The following is a 19,307-nucleotide window of genomic DNA, read 5'->3' on the forward strand; positions in this document are numbered from 1 at the left end:
ACAGCCTGGAAGTGAAATGTGTTCAAAGACCAGAAATGAAAACGCTGCTAGTTTTTAAATAACAATAAAAAAGAATAGACTGCATACTTTAAGCTAAAAGTAGTATTTACAACTTTTAAAAAGGACTGAGACAAACACCCACATTAAAGTAAATAAATTCAATTTACAGATTAGGGTTTTTATTTTATTTTTAATCCGTTTTTAAAACAGTGATTACTGAATGTTCTGTGAAGACGCCAGGTGACAGAAAAACCTAAATGTGTAAAGGTACTGAAGGACAGCTTGGGTTCAACCTAAATAAAATATTTATAAAATGTGAATGTATTAAAGTTTCATACATTTTGTCATTTTAGGATGACAAAATGTCTCTCACTCTCTCTCTTTTTCTCTCTCTTTTTCTCTCTCTCTTTCTCTCTCTCTCTCTCTCTCTTTCTCTTTTTCTTTCTCTCCTCCCTCGCCATACGCCGTCATGTCTGACCAGGTTGTGCGCCGGCTGTTGGTAATGAAGCCGCCCAACGTTTGCCGACGTAATTTCCGTTGCGCGAAGCTGAAAATTTGGCGCCTCAGCCTGAAAGCAGCCGCAGGAGCGTCCAGCAGGGAGGTGATTCCAGAAATAATGTGTCGGTACTGATGTGCAGTGACGGAATGTTCATTAGTGAGAGTTTTGTGTGTCGTTGATCCGCTGCAGATGCGGTTCTGTGTGTTTGTTTGTGTGTTTGTGTCGTCGTCAGCTGAGGAAACTATTCGCCCAACAACCCGATCAGGTTCAGCTCATTGAGCCGCACCCTGATCGATCAGAGGCTATCGTTCATCCTCAGTCACGATGAGCAGGAACAGGATGAAGAAAACCAGGGTGAGTGAAGTTTATGAACGATCCAATACCTTCCCAGAGTTCATTGCCTCTGAGTCTTGACTGTTTAAACAAGAAAACCCTCGGAATGGTTTCAGTTGATCATAAGGTTGGCATGCAGCTGCAACTGCTGCTTGGTTTCCCCCTCATCATTGTGTCTGGTTGGCTTTCTCATTGTGACTGGTTGGCTCTCTCATTGTGACTGGTTGGCTCTCTCATTGTGACTGGTTGGCTCTCTCATTGTGACTGGTTGGCTCTCTCATTGTGGCTGGTTGGCTTTCTCATTGTGTCTGGTTGGCTTTCTCATTGTGTCTGGTTGGCTTTCTCATTGTGTCTGGTTGGCTTTCTCATTGTGGCTGGTTGGCTTTCTCATTGTGGCTGGTTGGCTTTCTCATTGTGGCTGGTTGGCTTTCTCATTGTGGCTGGTTGGCTTTCTCATTGGGCTGGTTGGCTTTCTCATTGTGTCTGGTTGGCTTTCTCATTGTGGCTGGTTGGCTTTCTCATTGTGTCTGGTTGGCTTTCTCATTGTGTCTGGTTGGCTTTCTCATTGTGGCTGGTTGGCTTTCTCATTGTGGCTGGTTGGCTTTCTCATTGTGGCTGGTTGGCTTTCTCATTGTGGCTGGTTGGCTTTCTCATTGTGTCTGGTTGGCTTTCTCATTGTGTCTGGTTGGCTTTCTCATTGTGTCTGGTTGGCTTTCTCATTGTGTCTGGTTGGCTTTCTCATTGTGTCTGGTTGGCTTTCTCATTGTGGCTGGTTGGCTTTCTCATTGTGTCTGGTTGGCTTTCTCATTGTGTCTGGTTGGCTTTCTCATTGTGGCTGGTTGGCTTTCTCATTGTGTCTGGTTGGCTTTCTCATTGTGGCTGGTTGGCTTTCTCATTGTGAGGCTTTCTCATTGTGACTGGTTGGCTTTCTCAGGTGGCTGCTGGGTTTGGAGGAGGGCAGCAGAACATCTCTTCATTCTTCTGCTCCAAAGACCAAAACGTAAGTCCTGGATAACTTTTAACTATTCTGTGATTACAAAGCCGTTTGGTTGATTCTTATTTGGACAGTCGCTCCAGCTCTGTCGGGGGTGTGTCGTGTTTATTTAGACTCGAGCCTTGCCTCTGCAGATCTGGACTTTGACATAAACCACTCCTTTGTAGATTAACTTTATTTATGGTTATGATCGATGTGCTGCTGAAAGGTGAACCTTTGAGTTTGCTTTTTGCAGACTGACTTGTTATCTTCGCTGAAGAAATGCTTGTTGCTGACGGCATTTCATTTGGGTATTTATTTAGTTTTGGACTTAATAAATGAACTAATGGCATGGTAAATGCTCACTAATTTACATTTGGATGATTTTTTGTTTTTCTCTTTTCTGTCTTTCTACCAAAAACTGGACTGCAAAAGACTTCAGTTTGGTGCTTCAATCTCAGTTGGTTTGTTGTTTTATTTAGTGGATTTAAAGTAAAGTAGCAGAATTCAGTTGTATGCCACTCTAGTCAGATTAGATTTTTTTAATAACGATTTAATGTTGGGGAGTTTAAATACTTGTGGAAGGAACTGTATTGTCTTTTCTTCTGTATTCGAATGAAGCTTCTCCAATCTTAATGTCTGTTTTTTAGGTTTTTTCATCAACCAGCAGAGCTGAGCCTCAGATTAAAGAAATCAAATTAAGACTAGGCTCTCCTCCTCCGAGGCGGAGCGTCTTCGGTGACCTTGAAAACGTCCTTGCTTCGTCCCCAGACCGCCTCCTCCTGTCTGTCCCAGAGACACCCAGCAGTCAGATCAGACCTTCCTGCTCTTCTCCCTCCAGACGGGCTGGTCAGCCACACTCCGACCCAAATCTATGCCAGCGGTCGCTCATCTGTCGCAGCCCCAGCACTAGAAGTATCAGAGTGGGGAAAATAATGAATGAGGAGGAAGAAGTAAATAAGAGTGTGAATAGGTCATCTGGCCAGTTGAAGCGACTCTTCAGCCCCAATGAAGAGTCGCACAACGCAAAGAAAGCAAGAACTTCACCACAGAAAGCTTTGATTGGCTCCACAGAGACGCCTCTTCTCACTGCCGGCCAAACAGACTTCTCTCTGGGAGGAGACGGGAAACGCCAGCAGCAGCAACGAGAAAAGACGGATTCCTGTTTTACTGTGATTACAGAAGTGCAAGGTTCCCTGGAGAAGGACACCTGCGCTGCTGCTGCTGCAGCTGCTGCTTTACCTCAACAAAGTGCTCAAGAGTTAGAGGTGGTCCCAAAAGAGAGGACGGCTACACGTGAAACACATGAAGGTGGGCACAGAAAGACGCACTCGGATAAGGAGCAATATCTATATCAATGTTTCCATAGCAAACAAGCAGGTCAGTAAATTTCAGGGCCATCTAAAGGGGACCGTTTATGCAAAAGTCACATTTTGCACATTTTTATGTTTCAATTTGGGTAACAACTGCTTCCAAAAGCATTCTCCATGCTTAAACAGACCATCCAGCTGGTTCTTGGTAATACGTTAATACTTTTTGGTGTCTGGAAAATGAGCCAGTTCAGAAATCTCCCATATATTTAGCCATAGTCAGTGGGCATTGGTGCCATTATTTAGCAACCCCAGTAAAGCCCAGCTGGTCAACTCCCTGCATGGTTGACCAGCTGGTTTTACCGCTGTACAATGGCTGCTGGAAGAGACAAGGATTTTTGATGCATTTCTGGATGATTTACCATCCAGAAACCACTTGCTGCATTCTTGTCTTTTGTGCAGGAGCCTCCACTTCTGCTTTTCGAAGCTGTATGGTCGTATAAATGCGAGCGTAATCGTTGAGTTGGGGGCGTGGCCAACAGCTGTTTATTTGGATCAAAAGTGACAAAAGACCCTAAAACATCTCATTGTGAAAGGAGCAGACTAAAACCTCATTATCTAAATGATTTCTTCCAAAAAAACATAATTAACATGTATCCTAACTCGTTCCAGAAAACATAATAAGTCACCTTTAAAAGAACCAGAGGCTGATTATGAGGAAGAACTAGAAAGTGTTAAAGATGTAACTAAATTAAAATCAGAGCAGACCTGAAGAAAATATTCAAAGACATAAATGTTAGACATCAGTTTCTTTAACTCCTAGTTGTTACAGGAATGTTTCCTAACGTTGCTTTTTCTCTAATTATCATCAAGCAGCTGAAGCTGGGCAAGCGTCTACTGGTCCCAGTGAGGACGGCTTTGAGGAGAGCTGGTTTACTGACCAAATGGATGATGATGAAGCCGCAGAGGAAAAGTCCAAAAAGCATCTGTAAGAGTCGTTTCTTTTGACTAAAAGGCATCTCAATAAAAACATGCGTATATTATTTCTCTGTTTTTAAACGCAGAGGAATGTTTTCTGGTTCTACAGTAAGGTACCGGATCATGTGATCCTTTCTGAGGGACCAAATAACCGATATCTGGTTTTGGACGTTGAGGAGAAACCGGGACACAAATCACTGAGCATCTCATGCTGCAGGTCTCTGCTTCCAACCGAGACCTGCCTGCTCAAAGACGGATGGTAAAACTCTCTGCTTGCCCACATATTTATCCTGTTACTTTAGTTCTTTTACATTTTCTACAGAACCAATAACGTTCTTTAGTTGTTGTTTTTTTCACTAACAGCATGAATGATGCTCAAGCTGGATGCTTCATTTTAGGTCTTGTTTGGGTGGAACTGAAACAGGGTTTGACGACAAATCAGTAATATGATAAAATATTCACTGAACCCTGATCCAGAACTGCACAGGTTTTCTGGGGGAAACCTTGATTTATAAACTAGTTCTTGTTTCTCCTGGTTCTTGTTCTGTCGGTTCTCCATGTTTGATTCTTGCTCTGGGTTGTTGGTAAGTTTGTTCTACAGGAGTTTCTCCATCTTAAAAGTATAAAGCTAAATGTTGGTCTAAAGTAATAAGCACTCCACAGTTTATTATGATGTTGATTACAAACATCATAATAAAGCTTGCGGCTTGGTTATTGTTCTCATAACAACTGCCTACTAAGATGGCTGTCAGTTACAACCTTCCCAAAGTGTGAACTTCATGAGAACTAAATGTATCATGACTCATTTTGCCTCTTGTTTCCTGTGTTTTGTCATATTATTATTTATTTGTGCGTTGTGCGTCAGCCTCAAAGTTTCACATCTTTCCATCTCTCTGCAGGGAGTTGACCCCCGTCTGCCGCGGCGATGTGGTTCATCTGGAGGGCCGCTCTGAAGGCGGCACCTGGTTGGTCGACAGGGAGCAGGGTTTCCTGGTCCTGCAGCCCGACAGCCTCATCTCAGGGACCAGCATCTCCAACTCCATCCGCTGCATGAGGCGAGCAGTGCTGGGAGAAATGTTCAAGGTGAACGTTATGCTCTTACTTTAACTTGTAGGTCACACTTTTAATCGGTGTTCGATGGAAACATGATGCATTTCTCTTGATTTTGATGCAGAGTTTCGATGGTGGCTCTAAGCAGATGCTTAATGGCACCATGGTGCATGAAGTCTTCCAGAGAGCAGCTTCAGCCAAAGATTTCTCTCTGCAGAAACTTTCCCAGCTGGCCGACGAAACGCTGCGAAATCACCGTTACCTTGGAGACATGTAGGGTGTCTCATCACACTGTAACGTCCTGCAGACTGTTTACCTTTACACAAATTTAAAACTACAATCAGAATGAGTCAAGAACTCTCTCAGATATCTGAATATAACACATTTTAATGAGAATAATATTGAACTTTAAATTTCTGCGGTAGGTTTAATGCACAAGGTTAAGTTTTTAAATTGATTGGATTGATTTTCACTGCCTTTACTTATAAACACATTAGAACGTTATCAGTTATCAATGTTTGATTAGATATTTTAACTATTATTTAACTGGTCCATGTAAGAAAAGACTGGTTATAATAATTGACGTCTAGGACTGAAGTGATTAATCTGGTTCATTATGACTTATCGATTAATTATTAACTGAAAGACAGTCTATCAAAAAGTTTTTTTGTGAAAGAAAGAGCAGCAATTAAGCCAAAACTGTACAAAAACTATATGCTCAGATTTCAGATTGACTTTATTTTTGTAAGCTAATATTACAAAACAGGAAACCGAAAACGAGGTTCTATTTTACAAACCAATAATTTGAATATACAATTTGTATTTGTGAATATGAACCAAAACTCCTCCAGAGGCAAATTTTTAGCTTCAGCTGGTTTCAAATACTGTAAAAAATGTATTGAGAAACTTTTACTGTCCAATTATTGATCACTGCTACTACACTATATTGATAATTCAAGCAGAAAAAATTGAGGTTCTCACACGTTGATGTTGGAGATCATTTGTACCTGTAGATGCAAAAAAAAACGTTTATCATTTAAAAAGGATGTCATTGTTTATTTTCATCTTTTAACGTATTTCTAATGTCTAAAAATGACTAAAATAGAAATAAAAAAACTGACCATATTTAAAAATCAGAATAATGTATAGATTAATCGATTATTAAAAATAATCATTATTTGCGGCCCTAATGATGCCACTCTTCTTCTTCATGTGTTGTTCACAGGTACGCTTTAGGAGTGAGTCAGGAGGAGATGCAGCAGGAGCTCCATGATTACCTCCCATCACTGGAGCATTGGGCAAATGAATACCTCTGTTCTTCTACACCAAAACCAATCAGCTCTAAAATGTCAGAACCTCGATTAAAAACACCCCAATTATCAGATTGTGCTGATAATTAGCTGATTGTTTGTCTGTCTGCTGGATGGCAGCAGGTGCCAGGCCCCGCCTGCTGTTTTCACACTAACAGAGCTGGCGGACATCGAGGAGAACGTCTGGTCCCCCAGATTCGGCCTCAAGGGGAAAATGGACGTGACGGCGAAGGTCCGAATCCAAAGGTCGCGAAACGGCAGCAGCAGAGTCAGTGAGGAAACCACCGTCCCGCTGGAGCTGAAGACTGGCAGGGAGTCGAACTCCATCGAGCATCGCAGTCAGGTGGGAGCAGCTTCCTGGGCTTTTCCGGGCTGTTTGGAAGAATCATCAGCCATGTAAATGTGGTTCTGTTTGTGTGCAGGTGATGTTATATACCCTGATGAGCATGGAGAGATACAGCCCCGAAATCGGACTTCTGCTTTACCTGAAGACGGGGAACATGCACCCAGTGGCAGCCGGCCACATGGACCACCGAGGTACGGCAAGCCCAAAAGAACCTCAGCAGGTTTCACAGCGGGGGGGAAAAAAGCGAGAAAAAAACTGACCAAAATTAGGAATCTGGTCTTGTATAAAAATAAAATCTGATTTTATTTTTAAGGCGTACACTCTTGAACATTCTTACATTTTGTCCTGTACAACCTCAAACTCTAAAGTATTTTTATTGAGATTTTAGATAAAAACAAAGCAGTTCAGGGTTGTAAAATGCAAAACATGGTGGTGTCACAGTCATGTTGTGTGGAGGTTTTAAAGCCAAATATGGGGCCACATTAAACTTGTTAAAACAGTGCAATACAGTGATGCATTGTGGGTTTTTTGCAGAGCTGCTGAAGCTGAGGAACTCACTGGTCCATCACATTAAACACTTTGTAGAGAAAGGAGCCGATCGGAGTCGCCTGTCCAGACTTCCTGACATCCTGACCAGCAGGCAGACCTGCCAGTACTGCCCTCAGAAACTAAACTGTGCTTTATATGAGCGGTAAACCCTCTTTAAATCTCATGCAGACTTGAAAAACAACCACAGGAAGGGTCAATGCCTGTCTTCTGTCTCATCTCCTTCGATCCAGGGTGGTGGACTCCACCCCTGCGGATTTGGAAGAGGACACCGTGCAAGCCTTTCTGCAGCAGGAGACGAGCCACCTGACCCGTCCACATCTGGACTACTTCGCTCACTGGCTGCTGCTCTGCAGCTTGGAGGCGTCCACCATGGAGGCCAAGAGCGTCCGAAAGCGTGTCTGGCTGCAGTCGGTCCAGGAGAGGTAGCAGTCTGTGGCTTTAACCCATTTTTTTAAGTTGCCATTTTTTTATTTTTTAAAAATTAACAACAATCTTCTAACATTTGGATCTGTAGAGGTTCTAGAATCAGCCCAAACGCTTAAAAAGTGCAGGAGGCTCCACTTAACATCAACTATAAAGCAACAAATTAGATCAAAGCTGAAAGAAATTGATCATTTTAACCTCATTTCTTCTACAAATTCATCTGTTCCAATATTTTCTCACCAGTACACTTCAGATTCTTTTCTTAATCTCATCAGATCCTCTGACATGCTGAATCTTCAGCTCTTTAGTTTCGACTTTAATGCGTTTTCAGTGAGAAGAGCGGCAGCTGTGTGGGGAACCTGCGGCTCAGCGAGTCGGTGACCGCTCAGTCTGAAGGCGTCTTCCTCCACCGTTTCCTGCGCAGCGCGGCTGACTCGCAGCAGGCCGCCAACCACTGCGGCCTGAGCAGCGGAGATCGCGTTGTTGTCAGCGACCAAGAGGGTCGTCTCGTCGGCGTGGCGACAGGATACCTGAAAGGAGTCAACGCGACGTCGGTCAGCTGCACTCTGGACAGGTGGGCTCTGCGTTCACGATTCATCCCGTTGGCCTCAGCAGGTTTTCGCCTGATTTCTTCTGTTCAACAGGGACCTGTCAAAGTTGAGCGGCGTCTTGTTTCGCCTGGACAGCGATGAAGGAGTGGTGGGCCTCAGCACTCACCTCACCAATCTGTCCAGGCTCATGGAAAACTCTGGCGACAGGTGAGATCAGGGGAACAGAGCAGCTTCAGATATCATCTTAACGTTTGACTTAAATCCATCTGTGTGCAGCGAGCGTCTCAGGGAGCTGGTTGTTGACCTTCGACCTCCAGAGTTTATCACCAACCTCACCTCTGTTCTGCCCAGAGAGGCCAAGGACACAGTGGCCAACATCCTCAAAGGTGCTCTAGATCTGAACTCCTCCTCTTTAAGTTGTTGCTAATGTTCAGGTTAGCCTCATACATCAGTGGTATGTTTATAGAACAGAATATGCTTTATTGGTTCCCACCTCACATTAGGAGAAACAAAGACAATGAGCTAAGAGACTAATATTTTAATTTCAGGGTGTGTAAGATGTGTCACCATGGGAGCAATTTCTATTAGTTTGTCTGTGAGAGAAACAAAGTTTTAATGTTTGTCTGTCTGTGTAGGTCTAAACAAACCCCAGAAACAGGCCATGAAGAAGGTTTTGCTGTCCAAAGACTTCACCCTCATCGTCGGGATGCCTGGAACCGGCAAGACGACGACCATCTGCACACTGGTAGAACTCCCAACAAATCCAAAACGTTTCCCTTTTCCTTCCCCGCTGACTCCCTCCGTCATCACTGCTCCGCCCTCAGGTGCGTATCCTGCACGCCTGTGGGTTCAGTGTGTTGCTGACCAGCTACACCCACTCTGCTGTGGACAACATCCTGCTGAAGCTCAAGCGCTTCCGGGTCGGCTTCCTGCGTCTGGGTCAGGGGCAGAAGGTCCATCCGGGGATCCTGCCGTACACAGAGGAGAGCGTGAGGAGGAAGGACGTTCACACGCTCACAGAGCTGCAGCAGCTTTACAGCAAAGAAGTGAAGAGAAGTTTTTCATTTTTTGGTATTTGTTGCTAGAAATTAATCGCATGACAAATTAAAATGAACTCAATAATTTCCATTTGCAGGATTTATCATTCTTCTCTTTCTACTAAAAACTGGATGACAAAAGTCTTCAGTCCGGCGCTTTAGATCTTTCTGAAGGATAATTTTGATTACAAAAACCTCATGATTAATTTTATTAGTTGTTGTTTATTTATTTTGGATATTTAAAATGTCTTGCCGTTCCAGTGTTAAATGTTTGAGATATTGAGTCTATTCGTCTTTGAGAATGTTTTATTATACCATTAAATTATCTGAAAATGACCTCAACACAACATTCTTATTCTTTATTGCAATAATTTTTGTGACAATTTATTATTCAGCAAAATTCATCATTTGTTTTTATTTCTTCTGAATTAATAATCTTGCCATGTTTGGTTCCAGCTGGTTGTAGCCACCACATGCATGGGCATCAAGCATCCGATCTTCACACGCCGGCGGTTCGACTTCTGCATCGTAGACGAGGCGTCGCAGATCAGCCAGCCCGTCTGTCTGGGTCCGCTTTTCTACGCCAAGCGGTTTGTCCTGGTTGGAGATCATCAGCAGCTGCCGCCGATTGTTCAGAACCAGGAAGCAAGGTGGAGGATATTTCATCACTGATGCGGCGCAGCTCAACAGCAAAGAAAAGAGACTTAAAAACTGTCAAGTCTTGAAAAATGTGATGCTTTCAAATGTGCTATTATTATTATTATTTTCCTCTTAAGGTCTCTTGGGATGGATGAAAGTCTGTTTAAGCGACTTGAGCTCCACAGTGAAGCAGTGGTGCAGCTGAACCTGCAGTACCGGATGAACAGGTAAACACAGCTGAGAGAAAACTGGATGCTTCTGCAGTAAAGATTATGTGGGTTATTGTAAAATAAAAGTAATAAAGACAGTATTACTGGGGAAAACTTTGCTTTGCTCCTGTGCACTCTGAAAACATAAATTCATATTCAAAAATTTCTTTGTTTATCCCAAAGACAAATTAAATGTTGTAGAGGGAGATTGCTATTTGCAGGACAGATCTCCTGTAGCAGTCTGTATTACAGAGAAGCCTCTGACTGAAGACACTCAATCTGTTAAAAGCTAAATTTAAAGAGACTGGTAATGTTTCTGAAAAAGATTAGGAGCATTTTCAAACACGAAATCTTTTCAAAACTCAAAAAGCTTCCTCTCTTTGTCGCCTCTGGAAAAAAATATTGATTGTACTATGAATATGGAAATAATTTGTAAGTTTTTACAACATTCATGTGCTTACATATTACTTTATTAATCAAATCAAAGCAGTATTTTTCTGTATGCTGCTAAATTACATCAGTGTGAATGCAGAGACGGCTATTTATTAAAATTTTAACAGTTTAATGAGTTGTTTTATGAACACTTTCTGCCACAACTGACCCTGTAAAAACATGTGATCTTCAAAATGCAAGCGAGTTTAGATGGATAGTGTCCTTATAAATTAAAAAATTATTAATAAAGATGAAGTGATTTAGATTTAACTGTCCAGCAGTCTTCTCCAGCTTGCTTTAAGATGTTTTTTTTTAAATAATATTTAGCATCTATTAAACAGTGTTTTACCTTCTGTTTTATTCTAGTCAGATCATGTCTCTGAGTAACTCTCTGATGTACAACGGCCGGCTGGAGTGTGGATCTGAACGGACGGCCTCGGCTCTGCTCACGCTGCCCTCGCTGCCGTCCGTCCAATCGGAGCTCGCGTCCTGCGCCGAGACTCGTCCCCAGCCGGACCCGTCCTGGCTGCAGGCGGCGCTGCTGCCCTCCAACCCCGTCTGCTTCCTCGACTGCTCAGCGGTTTGTAAAATACTGCAGCTGTTTCTATGTGTCCAGGCGTATTTATTAAAAATATGTTTCTGACTCATGAAACAAGATATTTTGACTTGCAGGACTCATTTATGGTGGATTATGTGTGAAAGTTTCGGTTCCTGCAGGTTCCTGCTTTGGAGTCGGTGGAACAGGGAGGAGTGAGCAATCGCACCGAAGCTGCTCTCATACACATGATGCTTTCTCTCCTCATAAAGGTTCGTTTGCTTCTAAATTAACAATTTATAAGGGCAAAAATAAGTTTAATGCAATAAGCAATGATAATCCCATGATAAATTAATATGAGCTTCATAAGGGTTACATTTTGTTTACGTTTTACTTATGACTTTGGTTGTGTGGGTTATTTTTTTATATATATTTCTGTTAATTTTTTTTTTTTTTTGATATTTGAATATTTTCCAGTATTCTATACAAAATTTAATGTTATTGGTCTTTCAGAGACTGAATTTGGATTATTATAAAAAACAACAATACTGTTGTTTATTACAGTAATTATTGGGACTATTTATCATTATGACAGGTTTTATAAATAGTTATACTAATGTTTGTATTTCTGCTCTAAAACCTCCTGTTTTCTCTGCACTAGGCTGGGTGTAAACCTGGTGATATTGGAGTTATCGCCCCCTACAGGCAGCAGCTGAAGTGCATCTCTGCTCTGCTGCAGTCCCCTGTTTTCTCCGGGGTGGAGGTCAACACGGTGGACCGGTACCAGGGACGGGACAAGAGTCTGATTGTTCTGTCGTTTGTCAGAAGCTCCGCAGAGGAAGGAAACGTAGGCGTTTTCTCCTCCCAGCTTCTGCGTTTCTCTCCTGATCGCGATCCTGCCCTCATGTTGCCCCGTGTATTTGCCCAGCTAGGGGAGCTGCTGAAGGACTGGAGGCGTCTGAACGTGGCTGTAACCAGAGCGAAACACAAGCTGCTGATGGTGGGCTCTGCGGCGACGCTGCGGCGCTACCCACCCGTGGAGAAGCTGCTCCAACATTTACTGCAGCACAACATGATATCCTCAACAAATAAGTTATTTGAACTTAGATTTTAAAAAATGATTAACAGAAAACAAGAATTAATGAAAAATGTCTCAACTCATTTCTACGGAGCCATTAGGGAACTTGGGACATTTTTTTTTCTTTTGCGTTCCCTTTTATACTGTACTGATCAGTTATGCGGCATAATTAAATACTGTAAGCCTTTCTTATGGTGGCCGCCGCACTTTCTGCTTTAATACAAGGTTATGAGGTTTTTCCATGAATATTAGTATCTCTTTGTGAAATATCTGAAGTTTTACATCTTTTCCTTTAGTATAGAAAGGCACCAAAAACCTATAATATAAACAGAAAGTTTCTGTAAGAAGGAAATAAATAAAAGTGCATCCTAATTTGGATTATTCCTGAGTTATTATCGCGGGGTAATCAGTCATCTGACAGTTTTGATTGTGACTTCGTTGTGCTGGTTGTTTAAATAAGTGTGTATGCTTCACATTCTCATCGCATCTTTCTTTTTAATCCACGTCTTCAGTTTTTCTCCTTAACCGTTCCTTCACATCATCCAGCTCCCTTCAGCTGCTCACATGGCATTACCCAGCATGCACCTGTGAACCAGCGCACTCTCAGGGAAGCAGCTGACGAAAAGACTTACCTGGATGTTCATCAGGAGACATGGGGAAAAAAATCACTCCTCCCACCACTCAAGTTAAAATATAAAACCTCAGTTGTGTTGCAAAAAAAACAGTTGTGCAGTAATCTTTCTTTTTACTTTCTCTTTCCATAAATATATTTTTGCTTTTAATGTGGAACATATACTAGAAGAACTGACAGTTTTACTGCTTCTACTGGAAATTACTGTGAATAATTACACTGTGATACTTGATTTTTAAGCTATTAGTTTTATTAAATACCTCTGATTAATGTCATTAATAGGTGTAACTATCGGTATCTCATTCACAAGCTCGCTATTTAAAGGTGTCGTTTCATTTTTCCAAGTCCTGGTGAATAATTTCTAGTTTCTGACAAAACATCGTGCAGCTCAGACCTGTGATAGTAAAATATGTTTTTATTTGTTGTAACAGAAAACTTGGAGACTTTTCCATCAACGTGGCTTCATGCAGTTCAACCAAACTGGTCCACTTTAATGAATGCTGATAACATGTAGTCACTGATTTTATTTTAGAGTAGTAACAGCTGAATATTGCTTTGGTGTACTTTATCTGCAGACCAATCCTCTAGAGTCTATACCGTATTTTTAATGTCAAATTAAAGCAGTGATGTTTTCCACCTTCTGTTCATCAGATTCATGAATCTGGAGAAATGAGACCAAACTGAACTCAGATATTCTTGGTTTTTGTGATTTACTTTTTTTTTTTAATTTTGTCTTGGAACGTGAATAAATAATTATTTTTAAAAATGTGCTGTTTTGTTCCTGTTGTACGTTGAATATTCCTCAAAGTTAAAATGCTCTCGCTGTATTTTTATGGTTTTCTACAATAATCTCTTTGCTGATCCTGAATATTATAAACGTGACATGTTGAGGCTTGTAAATCCTCCACAAGAAGTGAGAAATGCAATTTATTTACTCAGTTCAAGTTTTTTCTGGCCAAGATTTTGAACATCCATTATGCAAATGGGTTTTTTCTTCCTTTTTACTTTATAAAACCACAAGGAAAAAGTCAACTGCTCTTTGAATGTGTAATGAAAGTGTTTAATAGGAAGGTAAATATTTCATCCTCTACATTATTATGAGGCTGATTTACTTACATTAACATAAACTAACAAAGCATGTTAACATCTACATTAAAATGAGGTGAAATGAGAAATGACCAAACTGATCAGTGTGGACTAATTGATCTGTTTTATTTAAAATCCTAATTGATTTCTCTACAGCCTGATGAATCCCTGCAGGACAGTGGTGACGTCTCCAGCTATGCTGATCCTCCCATCGTCTCTCACTTCCAGGTCCAGTTCTCCTCCACGACTCGAGCACTGGTACGCTGCAAAAACACAAAACCAGGACGGTTACTGACCGCACCATGACATCTGACAGAAAATGAGATGATACTCTGTTTGTCTCTCCTGCTAAAACCTGGAAGCTGCTCCGACTCTTTATTTCTACTCACCAAGCATTTTCTTTTTCCCAAGAATGTCGGACCAGTAGCTTCCCAGAACGGTGTGGGCAGAACCTGAAAGAGCAGAAGAACTGATTTCATATTTATTTCACATTATTTCACATTTATTTCACATTTATTGCAGTCGTGTACAATATGGAACCATCTTTATTTTGAACCTGTTTTTTTCCTTTACAGCAGAATAAAGATCATAATTAAGCAGCCCTTGTGAGAGCGTACATCCAGGGCCGGCCCACGGCATAAGCAAACCAAGAAGCCACTTCGAGCCCTTAGGCCACTGAGGGGCCCCTCAGTAGAACTGATTTTTTAAAGTGATGATTTCTGTCATTACAAAAACAAAAGCACAATTTCACTGTGTATTATTTGTTATTACAGTAATATATATTTGATCATATATGTAGAAATCTTTATTTTATGGGCAAAAATAAATAAATAAATTGCTCTTGGGGGCCCCTGGTGGCCGCGGTAGGTACTGCACTGCGCTCATCTCACCGGTGACGGGATCTTCTGGGATTCCGGCCCACGGCGCGAAGACCCGGGAGTAGAAGTCGAATCCTGGCTTACAGTCTGGAGACCCTGAGAGGAACATTTAAATGACAGAGCAATAATAACACTATGACAGAGAATTAGGACTATTGTAGAGGGAAAAATAAGAGTAAACTCAAGAGAAATCAAGGAAATTTCAGATCTTCCAAAAACAAAACATTTCTAGAAAAAAACTGATATTTTGAGATATATCAGAAATTTAGTAGAAAATTTTTGAAATTATGGAGTTTGAAAAGTATAAAAATCTGAAATTAATCTATGAAAAATGTAAACGATTTCTAAATTTCCAAAAGTTAATTTTTTTCTTAACCTTTGGTACTCAGAAATTTTCATGTTTCTTCTGGAAAATTTCTGATATCTCAGAATGTAATTTTTTTTCTAGTAACTTTTTGCATTTTTCAAACAAACTTTTCAATTTTGTTTCCTAGAAAATGTCTGAGATTAATCTCACAATTTCTGATTTTTTTTTCTAGCACATTTTCCACTTTTGAAACTCAGAAATCTCCAGAGAGATTGATCTAATAATTTCTTTCTTTTTTCTGGCATTTTTTTTAAATTCAGAGATTGATCTCATAATTTCTTTCTTTTTTCCGGCATTTTTTGTAATTATTTTTCAAACTCAGAAATGTTCGAGTTTGTCTTGTAGAAAATGTTTTGAGATGAGTCTCAAACTTTGAGTTTGTTGTGTGCATTTAATCTTTCTGCTTTTCGCAGTCATAATACACGATCATCTGCATGAAGCTGCAGGTTTTGCCTCTTCATGTGTCGCTCTGCTCGCCTTTCATCGTGACGATAACTCCTCTCACTCTGCCACTGGAGTCGCTGCTCTGAAGAGCAACCGGGTCGACTTTCAGACCGGTTAACGCCGACCTGCAGACAAAACACACACACTGCAAACACTCGGCTCAGTGGTTTCTGAAAGAAGGTCAGAGATGTGAGCATTTTGACGATCTGGCTGGTTTCTGGGTGTTTGTGGACAAAATGACCTCTCACAGCTGTCCGACAGTCGGATCATCAGCTTCTTTGTGTCACGGCTCAAAAGAACCTCCTGAACCGGGTGGTTTCCTACAGCCGCCTGTAATAGCAATATAAATACAGCAACACTGTTTCACACACATGTAGTCTGCCTGAGAGACGATGGTGGGGATGTTTATCACTGACCTTTATGATGTCTTTAAAGTCACTGTGATTCTAAAATATATATAAAAAAATGTTTTTTATTCTTTTATTTGTCATTTCAGATTTCCTTATAGTCAAACTTTATTATACATGCTACAGAATATGCGAATATGTCAGTTAAAGCATTTGAAATAAACTGTATCAGAAAACAAAATCTTAAAAATGTAACCACAGAAATTACGTCAACTTAAGTCGACAGAAACAGCTTATTTAATGATATTTAACATATAATGTGGTTTCTATTTGTGAAGCATTTTTGCTTTATTTCAGCAAAAGGCACATCATAAGACAGATATACCTATTTGTTCATTTTCCAGAGAGAACATATTTTAGATTGCTGATTTTTTTGCAGGTTTGTGTTGACGTGTTCATGTGATTCACCTCCTTGGTTGGTGGATTTAGAGGAAAGTCCATGATGTATCCTTCTTTTCCCTTACTCACACCCAAATCTCCACTCCTCGTCTCAAACACCAACGTTGGATTCACGTTACCTGAGGACATGACGCAAACATTTTACAAACATTGGCAAGCTGACAAAGTCTTGAATGAATCTACGTCCTCGCGAGGCGTTCGTGTGTGTATTGGTCTTACTTTTATACTGGAACAGCACAGCTGCAGAGGCCAGGGTGGCGTGACCGCACAGATTCACTTCCACGGTCGGTGTGAACCACCTGAGGCGAAACCTTGTTCCTGTTTAATTGCATCGCCGTTTTTAAAATATATATGTATAAATCTGTCTAATCTTTGTCTACATGAAGGAGATAATAGTAACGTAATAGCTACCAGAAGTGAAAGTATCTGTAGGGTTGATCAAGGTGATGAAAGCTGTTTCTGACAGGTTCATCTCTGCTGCTATCTTCTGATACAAATCATCGCTCAGCTCCTGGTAAAAAAAACAAAAAAAAGGACAACTATATGATGCACACTTAGAAAAATGATGCAAGTGTTATTAAAGGGTTAAGTGGTTTCCAGTTTGATCATGCAACACCTCTAACCTGAAACTGTCAGTGTTGTATAAAGTACTGAAATCTCGGAGTCAAGTAAAAGTATAGGTACCGCTCCAAAATATGACTTTGGTAAAAGTAAAAGTCACTGATTGAAATGTTACTTGAGTTAAAGTCTTAAAGTACCTGAAATATCTTGTACTTAAGTATGAAATTACTGTAACAATGGATGTACTCAAGTAATGTAATGAAAAGTACAAGTAAAAAGTAAAACAAGGCAAATGCAGTTTGAATGACATTCTTTATATTTTGGTAAACTTGTCAAATACATTTAAAATAATGTACACAACCAAGTGCAGGCAAAATGAAACCTGCTTAATAGATAAACCTGCAGGCATCAGTTAGTTAAGAAAATTAGGTGCTTTACTTAAATCACAAGGTTAACTTAACCTGCTTTACAACTGAACCAGCTTCTTGGTAAACCCTCCAGGACAGAAAATACAAAGTTTCTATAAGCCTCAAGTTTTCCTTTTCAGTAAGGTCAGTGCTGAAAATGAGAAAAATAAATAGTCAGTACAGAAAATGCGACTAACATGAAGAAAAAAACACGTTACGATTCCTCTATTTCACAAACTATAGGTGCACACAACTGGTCATTATGCAAAAGAAAAAAGAATTGGGAGGGAAATGCAGCTTATTTGGCATCTGAAGAGGGAGAGCTTTTTAGTTAACTTGGTGTTTAATGGGAGAAGCGAAACAGACCTCCGTGAAGCTGACACCCACCTACTCAAATAGTCCAGCAAATACTCTGATTGGTTAGTGCTCCGTTTGTGCCGTTAAAATGTTCGTTTGTGCAGCTTTGGTTTCCGAGATATTAAAAATTATTTTTTAGGCCATCCAAAATATAGATTACAATTACTGAAAATATTGAGAATGACTAATTCATACTCAATATTTTGTGTCATGAATTTTGTGTCAGTTGGTCACAAGGCAAGAAATCTATTTCCATTAGTTTCTCAGGAGAGTTTGGATGTAAAATGTGTTGACTCTCCCTGAGTGAAACTCCGACACCTTGAGGAAGGGGGAGACCCAGAGAACGGCTGGCCGAAATTAGCGTTCATGAATCGGATCAACCTTGAGCTAGACGCCGCTCACACCGGATATTGGAACAGTCAAAATCCAAATTGAAAACAACTTTGCTGCATTTGTTTTAACGGCACAAACGAACCAGCCCACTTTGGTTTGTTTGGGAGCAAAATGGGGGGATGGTTACTCTGGATGGCCTAAAAAATCATTTTAATATCTCGGAAACCAAAGCTGCACAAATGAACATTTTAACCGCACAAACCTACACGAACGGAGCACTAACCAATCAGACTGTTTGCTGGACTTTCTGACGTAGGTGGGGAGGAGCGAAACTTGTGCATCCTATTGGTGGTGATGGACAAGCCCAGGCAAGCAGACTTTGTTGCAGTCGATCAGCAGATGGGATCAAAACACTTGCGTTTCTCTCTCGCTTTTTTGTAACGAGTAACTAAACCACACATTGAAAACGTATCGGAGTGAAAGTATGAAATTAAGTTCGGAAATGTAGTGAAGTAAAAGTGAAAGTTATCAAAAATTTTCTTACTCTAGGAAAGTATAAAGTACTCCAAAATATACTTAAGTAAAGTAGTGAAGTATTTTTACTTCGTTACTATACAAGACTGGAAACTGTTTACTTTATTCACCGCTGAATCAACAATAAGGGAAACTTTTTCTGTTTCAAGTCCCAGTCAGCATTTCAATCCTGCTTAATAAACTCCACTGCTACATAATTAAGTACATTTATTTCCTCAAGTTGTTTATATTGACAAAGCTGTAAAAAAACAAAACAAAACAAACAAACAACAAAAAAAAAAAAACACTTCAACACAAATACAACTCACATGCAGAAGCGGACAGACAGCCGCTGGGTTTCCTTTGAACGGTAGGTTTGTGAAGGCGTCCAGCGTAAACACGGGAATCTCCATTATGACCAGGCCTGAAACTGGAGCAGTGAGGACGGTGCTGTTGTTTCAGTGGACTCGCTGCTGTCCGTGGACTTTCACCCTCTGTTTGGTTTGCAGTCTGCAGTGCAGTCGCTTGCACTGCCACGACAGCAGCGTTTCATTGGTTCAGTAAAAATAAATAAACGAATAAATAAATAAATAAATAAAAAATAAAATCAATACTAATAATAATTATACTACTAATAATAACAAACTCCAAAATGCAACAGCAGCAACAACG

The 19,307-nt window shown here is 40.6% G+C and overlaps 2 protein-coding genes across 7 annotated transcripts; one reads left to right on the top strand and one right to left on the bottom strand.

The window, feature by feature from the left end:
- Nucleotides 1-519: 519 nt before the first annotated feature.
- Nucleotides 520-13,643, top strand: dna2 (DNA replication helicase/nuclease 2). 6 transcript variants are annotated; one of them, XM_055036962.1, is made up of 25 exons: nt 520-624; nt 732-853; nt 1,767-1,832; nt 2,456-3,116; nt 3,989-4,103; nt 4,203-4,352; nt 4,993-5,176; nt 5,268-5,416; nt 6,369-6,491; nt 6,574-6,796; nt 6,876-6,990; nt 7,334-7,490; nt 7,579-7,770; nt 8,103-8,345; nt 8,416-8,529; nt 8,599-8,708; nt 8,958-9,067; nt 9,147-9,368; nt 9,816-10,009; nt 10,136-10,225; nt 11,006-11,219; nt 11,357-11,446; nt 11,836-12,021; nt 12,103-12,249; nt 12,790-13,643. In XM_055036962.1, exons 2-25 carry the CDS (start codon nt 824-826, stop codon nt 12,841-12,843), a joined length of 3,939 nt encoding a protein of 1,312 aa, XP_054892937.1. In that variant the 5' UTR covers nt 520-624; nt 732-823; the 3' UTR covers nt 12,844-13,643. The 6 variants fall into 6 exon arrangements, with proteins under 6 accessions (XP_054892937.1, XP_054892939.1, XP_054892940.1 ...); XM_055036963.1 differs by having other exon boundaries at nt 534-601; XM_055036964.1 differs by having other exon boundaries at nt 520-853; nt 6,577-6,796.
- Nucleotides 13,644-14,078: 435 nt separating this feature from the next.
- Nucleotides 14,079-19,140, bottom strand: LOC129364446 (phenazine biosynthesis-like domain-containing protein 1). Its single transcript, XM_055037082.1, has 10 exons — nt 18,965-19,140; nt 16,876-16,975; nt 16,684-16,782; nt 16,474-16,583; nt 16,075-16,104; nt 15,900-15,988; nt 15,692-15,783; nt 14,860-14,943; nt 14,359-14,421; nt 14,079-14,232 (listed from the first exon to the last, which is right to left on the bottom strand). Exons 1-10 carry the CDS (start codon nt 19,046-19,048, stop codon nt 14,120-14,122), a joined length of 864 nt encoding a protein of 287 aa, XP_054893057.1. The 5' UTR covers nt 19,049-19,140; the 3' UTR covers nt 14,079-14,119.
- Between the last annotated feature and the right edge of the window lie 167 nt (nt 19,141-19,307).

The sequence above is a fragment of the Poeciliopsis prolifica genome, unplaced genomic scaffold (assembly GCF_027474105.1).
Source record: "Poeciliopsis prolifica strain line A6 unplaced genomic scaffold, Auburn_PproV2 SCAFFOLD011, whole genome shotgun sequence".
Lineage (NCBI taxonomy): Eukaryota > Metazoa > Chordata > Actinopteri > Cyprinodontiformes > Poeciliidae > Poeciliopsis > Poeciliopsis prolifica.